A 12,175-nucleotide genomic window follows, 5' to 3' on the forward strand; every position below is an offset into this window, starting at 1 on the left:
TTTTACATACACAGCTTTCCTCTTTTAGGTTGAAAACAAGGTCAAGTGATTGAAATTGAGCAGGCAAGTCAAGGAAATTAGTTTATGTCAAGGAACCGTTTTGAAATACTCAGGCTCAGAGAGAAGAGAAAAAACAAACAGTACATTTCCTCTGCACAGATGATATGCATTATAAACTAAAGAGATACCCCACTTGCCTACAACACAAACAAGGTCTCTGGCCATTTACATTAGTTCACCGACATGCATTTCTGCATCTTAAAATAAAATCTAACGTGAAGAAGGCAGGCAGGGTATTGGGGCCTATTACTAAATGTATCGCAACCTATTCAACAACTACAAATTGGACACTGTTGTTTGAGTAAAAAAAAAATAAGGTAACCAACTTAAAAAATGACAAAGCTCATGATTCTGTGAGTTCCAGGCCATGTGATGGTGGTCAAAAATGTGTTGCTCCATATCTGCAGCGTTCTCCAGGCTACCAGCCACTCTTGCCTCCCTTCTTCTTCTTCTGAGGGGCCTTCTTGCGAGCCCCTGGCCCTGCAGTGGCAGGCTTCTGCTGTCGCGGAGGGACAACGTTGCTGGCAGCGGGGGCCGAGGTGGAGGCAGAGGCTTGGGCTGACCCTGGCCGGGGGGAGGTGGGGGGGCTGCTGGCCGTCTTACTGGCATCCCTGGAAACACAGCAAAATGATGTGATTACCAGCCAAATGCAACACACTACAGGTAAAAAAGGGTGCCACCTGAATGAATCTGGAATCAGTCAGAGATGTTTTAATTGTTCCTGAGTTCAACTGTTAGATTCATATACCTTTTTAGAGTTAATGAAAGTGACAAATGAAAAGAGACAAGGATGCATTACTCACAGGTCGGACCCGGCTCCTGACGTGGCACCCTGCGTGCCTTTACCCACTTGTTCCTTCTTCTTGCCCTTCTTCCTGCCCCGGTAGTAGGTGCGCTCTCTCATGGGCAGCCATCTTTCCTGGTCAGGGTTCGCCGTGGGGTCGTAGTTCTTGGGCAGTTTGCCTAAACAGAGGCGAGAGAAAAATAATGATTCCCCATCCCAATCAGAGACGCTGACTTTATTTAAATCAGATATTCACATACAACTCAACATTTACATACAACACAACTTGCAATATGAGGACATACCCTTCTTTTTCTTCTTCTTCTTCTTAACATCCCCCTGGCTGTGGAGAGATAATATTGATAGTGAAAGCCTATGTATACAGCATGTATAGAACAGGCAGTACGCAGCTTAATTAACACAGCTTTTAATTAAAAGCATTTTAAAAGCTTCAGGTCGCCTTACCCTTGTTCTTTGGGTAGGTTGTCCCCCGGGACTTTGGCGGCCTTCTTCCTGACGTAGTTGGCTCCATGAGAGTTCTCCAGCTCATCTACGTCCACGTTGAACAACATGCTTTCAGGGGAAGGGAGGTGCTTGCTGAGGCTGGGACAAAGGGCTAAGGATATAATAAAATATTATTTTCCATTCACTAGACAGCTCTAGGCACTTTATGATAGCACTGGTAAAATCACCTTGCCTGCGAATGAGAAACTAGATAAAATCAGAGATATCAGTCATTCAAATACTCATCAAAGACTCTAAATTGCAGTTCTGACAGTTTTGCTATGATAGTGGCAATGGCATGGATTGCTAGATCAATTGCAAGCATTCGTTCCAAATAAAGTTATTATTTATGTGTAGTTTCAAATACAGAGAGAGAAAAAAGGATACGACTTGGCTTTATCCTGATCGACCAAAGAATAGGCAGAGATGAGTTGTGCCAAAGTGTGGATGTCATTGGTGTTTTGCCTGTGGAGCGGGGGGAAACTAGTTATTACATTGAATACCACACGTAGAGCAAGCAAAACAACATTCACCACATCACCACTGCACAACAGTAGAAACAGAACAATCGTTAAGAGCATCACTTACTTCCACAGTTGTTCCAGGTCACTGATGGCTTCCTTTTTCCGTCCATACTTAAGCTTGAAATTGGCGGCCTCTCGTACGAGCGCCAGGTGAACAGAGGAACCAGGCTGGGATGGAGGAAGACAAAGTGGAATATCAAATCAAATCAAATTTTATTGGTCACATGCGCTGAATACAACAGGTGCAGACATTACAGTGAAATGCTTACTTACAGCCCTTAACCAACAGTGCATTTATTTTAAACAATTTTTTTAAAAATAAAACAACAACAAAAAAAGTGTTGAGAAAAAAAAGAGCAGAAGTAAAATAAAGTGACAGTAGGGAGGCTATATATACACAGGGGGGTACCGTTGCAGAGTCAATGTGCGGGGGCACCGCTAGTTGAGGTAGTTGAGGTAATATGTACATGTGGGTAGAGTTAAAGTGACTATGCATAAATACTTAACAGAGTAGCAGCAGCGTAAAAAGGATGGGGTGGGGGGGCAGTGCAAATAGTCTGGGTAGCCATGATTAGCTGTTCAGGAGTCTTATGGCTTGGGGGTAGAAGCTGTTGAGAAGTCTTTTGGACCTAGACTTGGCACTCCGGTACCGCTTGCCGTGCGGTAGCAGAGAGAACAGTCTATGACTAGGGTGGCTGGAGTCTTTGACAATTTTGAGGGCCTTCCTCTGACACCGCCTGGTATAGAGGTCCTGGATGGCAGGGAAGCTTTGCCCCAGTGATGTACTGGGCCGTACGCACTACCCTCTGTAGTGCCTTGCGGTCGGAGGCCAAGCAGTTGCCATACCAGGCGGTGATGCAACCAGTCAGGATGCTCTCGATGGTGCAGCTGTAGAATTTTTTGAGGATCTGAGGACCCCGTGCCAAATCTTTTCAGTCTCCTGAGGGGGAATAGGCTTTGTCGTGCCCTCTTCACGACTGTCTTGGTGTGTTTGGACCATGATAGTTCGTTGGTGATGTGGACACCAAGGAACTTGAAGCTCTCAACCTGTTCCACTACAGCCCCGTCGATGAGAATGGGGGCGTGCTCAGTCCTCTTTTTTTTAGTGGACAATGCAGTGCTACTATGGAAACAAATACTAACACACACTCCAGGATTTTAAAAGTTACATTGACTTCTTTATAATGTGCTTGTTGACTAATACCTGTTCAGATTGGTAGTGCTGAATAGCTTGGCTGAAGACATCAATTGCGCTGTCAATGTCCTCTTCGTGGTTGTACATGGTTACCAGAGCTGAGATCTGTGAAACAATTTCAATTCGTTAGCAGAAATGTTATGATGTAATGTTTGTTCAGAACATTTTAAATCTATGATTAGATTTAAGATAATAGAAGTATAACAACTAACCATCCCTTGTTTGTGCTTGAAATCTTCGATCGACCTCAAGATGTCACATGCTTTGGTAACATGACCTTTGGAGAAGACACCAATGAAGGATTTATTTATTACGAGGTTACCTTATACTCGGTCAGGTGCTCAAACAACTAAATGCTGACAGGAACAGGAGTCACTCGCTCGTCAAATGACATGATAGCACAGCACCAGGTATCAATCAGTAAGGGTACTGTTAAGCACTAATCTAATTTATCATCTTCAATAGGCCTATTTTCTGCTTGTTACCCAGTGAGCAAAAAACTGGGATTTGGAAAGACAACCTTACCTTGAGTCAAATAGAGTTGTGCCATCGTTAATTTGATACCAGATGCACTCTCTGGGTGCTGGTCTGAGAAACGCTTTACAACAGAAACACACACAGCTGGCATTATACATGCAGGAGGAAGAGCTTTCAATGGCTATTTATGTACTTCTGTATTTATACATCATTTACACATATCTCAAATTAGGATCTGGTCAACAGAGAGTACCTGAAGCAGCTCTATGGCCTTGGAGTGTTGCTTCTCTCTGCACAGCTGAGCCACCTGGATCAGAACGGGCCGTGGGTGGCCTGGGTTCTGGGACTGGAGGCCTGACGACAGCTTTCTGCACTGGTCCGCCTGTGGGGTACAATTAACAAATCATCAATGACCATTGAGGTTCCCAGTCTAACCTGTTCACCATTCTCCATGGTCTGGGACCAAAAGGCTCCTGAACAGCTTCTACCCCAAAGCCATAAGACTGCTGAACAGTTCATTAAACGGCTCCCCAGACTTTCTGCTTTTCACCCCCTACCTACATGTACTTAAATCAATCACCTAACCAAATCTACATGTACATATTAACTCAATCAATCACCCCAACTACCTCGTACCCCAGTACACTGACTCGGTACTGGTACTTCTTGTAAATAGCCTGTATATAGCCTCGTTATTGTTATTTTATTGTGTTACTATTTTCTTTTAACTATTTGTTAATTTTCTTACTTTTTAACTGCATTGTTGGGAAAAGGCTCGTAGGTAAGCATTTCACAGTAATGTCTACACTCGTTGTATTCAGCACGTGACAAATAACATTTTATATGATTTTGATTTGACGAGTGTGTAGTGAAATTGTCAAAATAAAGCTGTGAATAAAGAGTGAAGGATCATTTTAACAATGAGTTAATGTCTTCAAATCCAATACCTGGTTAGTGTACATAGCCAACAGGGCTTTGTTGAATTCGATGGCCTGCAGCTGTTTCTTGGCCAGCTTGTACTCGACGCCGTCGGCATTTGTCAGTTTCACCTTCTTCTTAGAGTCAAACACGTTTTGGTCCTGCAGGAGAAAAGAGATATGAGCAACAGCTTCGGCCCCCATGGCTTCAACAATAAGAGAACACGGTCAATAATAGCTAAGCCTTTTTCAATGTTTAGTAGTTCCTAGCAGTATGGGGAATGTTCATGCGTGTACCTACCTTGTTTATTGTAATGATGTTGTTAGCAGTCACAGCTAGAAGTCCCACATCCGACGGCCTAGGATTCAACAAAAAATTATTCCACTCCTCTTTCTTCCTGTGCCTACAATAGCACATACTTTACAATTGAATGTAATGGCTCAATTGATTCCACTTTGGAGTAACACTCACTTGAGCTTGATGACTTGGTTATAGAGCTGCAGCGCCAACTCTGTCCGACCCTGTAACTGCATAATGTAGGCCATCTGGGAGTGGATGACGGCCAGCTCCGACTCAATGTCCTCCTCAGTTATATCCTGCACAAACCAGACAAGCAAATTACGGCTTAGAATTTGAAAAACACTGTTGGTGACATTTTTATATCTGTATGCTCAGCCATGACGTGGCATTATTACTTATTTATTTCACAGGCATAGAGCACTCACCGAATCCTCTGACAAGGAAACCCGACAAAGCTCTGAAAAAAATTACGCAAACAAAAATGGTCAACATTAACTATGAAAGGGCTGGACAAAACCTACCGCACAGTATTACGAATTAAGGCCATGTCTGTAGCAGGCAAAATTGCAATCGTCTGTGGTCCTAACCTTCTGCTTCCTGTAGTTTGTTCATAGCCTCTGCGAGTTGGCCTTGACCAATTAGAGTACAGGCAGCGTTGTAGCTCAGCTCGTATGTAGTCTCTGACAGGCCAAGATCATCCTGCAAAAACATTAAATGTATTATTCGGTGTTAAATGGAAACTTTGGGAAGATTAAGGATACCAAGGCTTCAATAACCAAGTGTCTCAGAAAATCAGTTTGAATAGAAGTCTGTTTTAATTGTGTGCAGAAGACCCACGGGAGAAGCCTTCTCCCATGTGCTCATAGCAGCCACCACGGCTGACAGGTTGGTCTTCCTCTCCTCTTCGTATTCATCCTGGGAGTTCCTGATCAGGTCTGTGTAGACAGTCTTGCACTCGTCATAGCGCTCCATACGGTACAGCTAAGGTGAGAACAAAGGGGAGGTCAGGGGTCAGTACATTGGGCCAGTTTACTGTGGCTGGCAACATTATCCACTGAAGGGTAGACGGAGAAGCAGTGCAAACAACATCTCATGTAATTTCTTATTTTCATAAAGTCTTACCACTTGACCATAGAGTTCCTTGAGCTTGTCTGTTTGTTCTGAAACACTTTCAATGGTCTTCAGGGCACTTTCAACTCTGTTCAACCGGTACTCACAGTAGGCCTTTTCAAACACAATGAGTTCACTGAGGAAGCACAAAGAAAATGTTAAACATTGGCCTAAGGGTACGGCCAGGAGTTTCTCAAACCAGACCAAGTATTTATTGATTTTGCATTGCTACAAGATTATCAATATTGAACAATATGTTCAAGTCATATTCAACATACCTGCCAAGTACTTTTGAATATGTGTTCATGACATTCAGTGCCTCTTTGAAGCTGCCATTTTGCACCAGGCATACTATTTTACAGTGAAGGGCTGTCACATCTTCCTTGACTTCATGCAAAACTGTGGAATAAATGCATAATTTTGAGATTAAAGGGGCAATCTGCATTTCTAACAATAACAAAGCAACCACCGTTTTAGTAAAGAGTTTAAGGATGGGGCTGGAGAAATGTAATCTCAAATTCATAGACAGAGCTACGAATGCAAGGACTGACCATCCATGAGATCAAATGATCATTTCAACCATGTTTTGAGGCTATATACTGTACGGGGGGGCAGTATGAATATGTATGCACTCACTAACTCTAAGTCGCTCTGGATAAGAGCGTCTGCTAAATGACTAACATGTAAAATGTACAACGTTTGTTTACAATTACATTGTTGACAAACATTGGAGTAAAACAAGCTTATATATTAACTAAGCTCATGATGCATTTATAAGTTATATTCTTCAAGAATCAATGAGTATATATAATTAACCTAAAAGTGTATTTATTTTTAATGTAGCAATCGCAGATTGTCCCTTAGTGTAGCTACATGCAAAAGTATAATTTTCCTTCAGGTCACTCACCAGTCACCACCAACTATAACTTCATCAAATCTCAATTATTGGTGTGCAATAGAGAACTCAATAATGTTCCAATGAAAGTGCAAATCTGTGAACCCCACACTCTCTCAGCAGATACAAGGGTGCTAGCTACGGGATAGAGTCAAACAGGGTAGTTGCTAGCTAGCTGATTGGGACACGTCACTGTGTTTATCACTCATGTGACTGACAATTTAGAAATATTATCCCTATAGTAAAAATACACTCTTACTGTTCTCAATAAAATCTACACTATGTTCCTGATCATTGGGGGGACATTTTAATTTATCAACAAAAACGACCTAACTAGTGAATAGCTTGATTATAGCTGCATATTTATGTTACCTCGCTAGCTAGGTTAGCCAGATGGCTATTAATCTATTCAGCCCTCAAACAACACAGAGCATTTATTCAGCTTGACAGCTACAAACATGTGAACAAGACTAAAACCCTACTTTTGTTGACAGCTTTGAGGGCCCGAGTGAAATCTCCATTCTGTCCACAACGATTTGCTTCGGTCCAAAGCGAAGCAACGGTACCTCCTCCACTCGCCATCTTTCACTCCATGCAGACTGCCAGCGGAAGCAAAATTATGTTTCTTCCGGATTGACAGAATCACAAACCAAATAAAAAAGTGAGGAATCCCCATGCATTTAAAAAGACAAACATCATAATACAACATCATATACTAGCTAGCTAGTTAGCTATATTACTTCTCATCAACCCCTGGGATAATTAGCAAACGTATTTAGATACAGGGTGGGTTTCAGCATAGACATTAATTAGTCAGATGCTCTATTTTATATATAAAAAACGAATTTTTATGTTATTCTGACTGATGGGTTTTCGCGCATGCGCATTGCTAGCTACAGACAGCTCTGTTGGTGAAATCGAATTCACGGACTGTTTGATGCAGTAGTAAGGGTGTATTGTTCTCGTGGACTGTGTGACAAGTTTATGTCCTACAGAAATGGCTGGGATTAAAGGTGAGGAAGTTGCTGTCTTACTTTTACATAATACATTAATTGGATTACAACAAAATTAGTCAATCACCCATTGCGAGCTATGTACTATTGACGCTGTGCGCTGCTAGCTAAACACTGATTGTCTGAGTGCCAGCCATATAGCCGGCTAAGCTAACGCCATTAGCTAGCTATCCTCCTTTGCTATCTAACTAATTTCATGTTGGCTTATTATCTGCTAGCTATGTAACGTTAGCTAAATAACTAGCTAAATATCTAACGTCAATTAGCAAGGACGTTAAATAGGCATTGTAGCTAGCTAACATTAGCTAATAATAACATTCTTAATGTTTTAGTTAGTAACGCGTTAGCTATATATCAAAGGGAGATGAAGCAGTTAACGTTAGCTAGCTAGATTGGCACCTGGCTAACGTTAGTTGTGGTACTGGTGGCCAATTTAACTACCTCATGATGCCATTACGAATCGATGAAATACACGCTAGAAACTTTCCTTGTCCTGCCAAACCTTATGTTGTATTGTTATGGCTAGGCAATTATGACAAGCAAAATTAGCCTACGTTAGACCTCGTTAACAAGTGCATTGCCTCAATCCTCCTTTATCTAGTTCACCATCTAGCTAGCTAGCTACTAGCTAGCTAAGTCATCATGACATGCAGAAGTTTAAAACTCAATGTTCTAACTAATAACTAGTTCGTTAAATGAATACGCTTTAATAATAGCAGCTAGCTACTTTCTAATAACCAACTATGATAGCTGAAAATACTCTGCATCCCCTCACCCAATACATGAGCCCAGCCCCTGAATGTGAGATCATCTGATTTATCACATGATTATTTCCTCCTTGGAGCTATATCATTAGGGCCATGGTCAGATGATCAATTATGACCTAAGGAATTACACACACAGTTGCTTAGTTTATTTCCCTCTCCTTTCTAGCTCTGATCAGCCTGTCCTTTGGTGGGGCTATTGGCCTCATGTTCCTGATGCTAGGATGTGCTCTTCCAGTGTATGAGTATGTATCTCCATCATATTCAAGTTTCATGTTTTAATGTCACATGCACAAGTACAGTGAAATGCCTTTTTTGCTAGCTTTAAGTATTTAACCTGACTGTCATGATACAGGCCTTTATAATATGATGCTGCACACATCAATTCTTTTTCCAGTCATAACTGATGGGAACTTCTCTCTTCACAGTAAATACTGGCCCTTGTTCCTCCTCTTCTTCTACATCCTTGCCCCAATCCCTTACTGCATCTCCCGGAGAATTGTTGAAGACACAGACTCGGCCAGCAACGCCTGCAAGGAGCTGGCTTTATTTCTCACAACGGGCATAGTGGTTTCAGCCTTTGGCCTGCCCATCATTTTTGCCAGAGCTGACGTTGTAAGTATACATCTTGGAGATTTTACACGGGTAGGCTAAGTGGTGTTTGGCCACACTTTGCTCTCACCTGTGCAGTAACAACATTGCATTAGTTTGTTGTTACATGCAATTGCTTTCTAATTGCATACATTTTGTTGTTACACAAATGGAATAAGGACCATTCCTTATAGGATGTTTTTTATTGTTGTCATTTAGCAGACTTACAGGAGCAATTAGGGTTAAGTGCCTTGCTCAAGGGCACATCGACGGATTTTTCACCTTGTCGGCTCAGGGATTAGAACCAGTGACCTTTCGGTTACTGGCACAACGCTCTTAACCACTAAGCTACCTGCCGCCACACGACTGTTGGGGTATATCTTATAGGCTACCATTTGTGTAATAACAAGAAATGCTCAACTCCGTTACTAAACAACACTTAGAAAAGGGCTTTGTTTTGCTCAGTCCAAACCACAGATTGAACATCTGTGGTTTGGACAGAATTTTGTAACATGTGCTGACTGAATTATTTCTGTTTGTTGTTTACAGATTGCCTGGGGAGCATGTGCGCTTGTGTTAACAGGCAATGTAGTCATCTTCACAACCATTCTGGGATTCTTTTTGGTCTTCGGAACAAACGACGACTTTAGTTGGCAGCAGTGGTAAAATTGGTGGGTGGGGGGGGCTAAGTCAGAATTGTTTATTACTAGCATTGTTATTATTATTGTTATGATTACAATTATTGTTTGTTGTTATTTATATGACTGCCCGTCCATAGACACACAAAACCAGTGCAATAATCTGTTTTAACTGTCATGCGGAATGTCAGACTGACTTCAGGTGGATGTGCTGACTTTCATTTTGACTTTTATTTTTTGCTCCATGTTTGTGAGTCTTCTCCCTTCATGTACTGTACAGGCTTATTTTTTGAGTGTCGTGATAATGTTGAGATCATAAATGCACATCTTATCTGTGCAAATGCAAAAATGTCCAACTGAATGTCCACCTGGACTCAGATTGACCTATGGGAGGGGTCTTTGGCTATCTGTTGCTATCGGTTTGGGATTTTTTAAAATTGTCTGAAGGTTGGAAGCTTTTTCCTGTGACAAAGATATCTTACTGACAAAAGATATGTAACTTTGGGAGTGAGGGTGTGCAATAGCGTGCTGGTCAGTTTCGAGAGGATAGTCTCCCCCTCCAAGTGCTGATATGAAGCTAAAGAACTGGATATTTTGCATGGAGTAAATGTTGTTTTTGAAGAGCACATTTGTCTCTCAGCTTGAAGCCATTCAATATGAAGGTAGATACAGCATATATTGATATAATGCATTATCCAATGCACTGTCCCCCATTGTAGTGATCAAATTCTAATGGCTCAGCTATTCACAGACGTTCATTTGATACAGGCCTCTTGTGTTTGGTGGTTTAGCGTAGCATATTCTGCCCCTTTTGAAAATTGTCTAGAAGTCATTGTAACCTTGTGTCATCTTCTCTCTTTAGAATAGAGTCATCAAAAACCTTGGTCAGACAGCCCAGGATTAAGGCTAGCCGGTGTGAAATGTGGCCAACTTAAGATCTAGGCTACTTATAACCTGGGTCACTAATACCACTAGTCCTAGATTTACCAGGTATCCAAGAGACCAATTGGTTTCTATACCAGGAAACCAACCAAAGGCTGCACTGTAATTATGTTTCACAGATAAATGTGGATGAACCCCAGTTTTTACCAAGGCATATCATTTTTTGGTCTATATTTAGTACAGCCGCACTAAGATGTACTCACATCCTCTCCCTGAAAGAAATGAAGTCGCCGTATAGGCTTAAACTACTTTTAATGTGGTCCTTGTGGGTGTGCTGATACCATACATTTGCTCAGTGTAGTTTGTAATTAGTTCTAGGTCTCAGAGGACAGTGTCCTGCAGCTTTGGAGTTTGCTGTTACATTTAACTGAACTAGTTGTAGCTAAGCAAGGTATTAAGCATCTGTCACCCCGTGTGCACTGGCCTGTTCAGCTGGGTGGAAAGGTTGCGTGTTTAAGATCTCTTTGTTTTTGTTTTGCGGATGGCGCAGTTATCTTTGAAAGGGGGTCTCTGGAAGAGACAAAAAAAGTGAAACCCATCTCAAAATATTCCAGAAATAATCGGAAGCACTGATGAATCTGGTATCTCTTTTTGTCTCACTCAGATCGTGAGTAAGTTTGTCAACTTCTTATTTCCAGTCTTCCAGAGACCACAACCTCCATGAAGATAGTGATTGTATTAATTGTATCATAATGAAAACCCTTTTGCACCTTTTTGAGTTTAGCTGAACTTTTTAAATAATCATTGTTACCTTGATTAACAAAGGTAATGTTACAACAAATTGCTTTTGGTGTTTTTGTTGTCCTTTTATGTAAGTAAAGTTGAAACTTTCCATACATCAAAACAAATGATAAATGTACGCCTACAGCAATGCAGTGATGGTATATCTACAGTTTTAGGACATCCAGGGTAGGCTAGTCATAGTGTTTGAAACACAATTTAAGTATTATAAGCATTGCATAGTGAAAGTTGGAGAAATGTCCAAAGAATTCCAATATAATTCTATCAAACAAATTAACACATACAAACTGCAGAATCAGGTCATTCTAGTCATGGGATGGGTTCGTCACTGATCTCTTTTGTGAAAGATATGTTGTTTCACAGACCTGGAAGGTTATTTTATTTATTAGTATTAGAGGATGCTTTGTGTAGATGTCCAATTGCCATTTTCTATCTACAACTGTTGTGTTCCGAGGCAGAGGTCAGCATGGTGGTTTTCTTTTCTAAATAAATGCAATTTTTGAACATTGTATTTTGTATTTTTTACATTTAGCAGACGCTCTTATCCAGAGCGACTTACAGTTAGTGTATACATTATTTATTTATATTTTTTCATACTGCCCCCCCTTGGAAAGCGAACCCACAACCCTGGCGTTGCAAACACCATGCTCTACCAACTAAGCTACATCCCTGCCGGCCATTCCCTCCCCTACCCTGGACGACACTGGGCCAATTGTGCA

At 41.3% G+C, this 12,175-nt stretch overlaps 2 protein-coding genes across 2 annotated transcripts; one reads left to right on the forward strand and one right to left on the reverse strand.

The window, feature by feature from the left end:
- Window positions 1-68: 68 nt before the first annotated feature.
- LOC121541817 (signal recognition particle subunit SRP72-like) lies at window positions 69-7,393 on the reverse strand. The gene is made up of 19 exons (XM_041851133.2): window positions 7,250-7,393; window positions 6,151-6,271; window positions 5,885-6,008; window positions 5,600-5,743; window positions 5,350-5,461; window positions 5,188-5,219; window positions 4,934-5,058; window positions 4,763-4,820; window positions 4,492-4,623; window positions 3,798-3,926; window positions 3,593-3,665; window positions 3,280-3,344; window positions 3,077-3,172; window positions 1,937-2,040; window positions 1,736-1,813; window positions 1,310-1,447; window positions 1,150-1,187; window positions 864-1,023; window positions 69-671 (listed from the first exon to the last, which is right to left on the reverse strand). The coding sequence occupies exons 1-19, from the start codon at window positions 7,347-7,349 to the stop codon at window positions 479-481; spliced, it is 2,022 nt and encodes a 673-aa protein (XP_041707067.2). The 5' UTR covers window positions 7,350-7,393; the 3' UTR covers window positions 69-478.
- A 249-nt stretch (window positions 7,394-7,642) lies between these two features.
- Window positions 7,643-11,960, forward strand: LOC121541835 (leptin receptor overlapping transcript-like 1). Its single transcript, XM_041851158.2, has 4 exons — window positions 7,643-7,780; window positions 8,714-8,789; window positions 8,973-9,159; window positions 9,685-11,960. Exons 1-4 carry the CDS (start codon window positions 7,765-7,767, stop codon window positions 9,799-9,801), a joined length of 396 nt encoding a protein of 131 aa, XP_041707092.1. The 5' UTR covers window positions 7,643-7,764; the 3' UTR covers window positions 9,802-11,960.
- Window positions 11,961-12,175: the final 215 nt, after the last annotated feature.

This window comes from Coregonus clupeaformis, chromosome 3 (genome assembly GCF_020615455.1).
Source record: "Coregonus clupeaformis isolate EN_2021a chromosome 3, ASM2061545v1, whole genome shotgun sequence".
NCBI classification, from domain to species: Eukaryota; Metazoa; Chordata; class Actinopteri; order Salmoniformes; family Salmonidae; genus Coregonus; species Coregonus clupeaformis.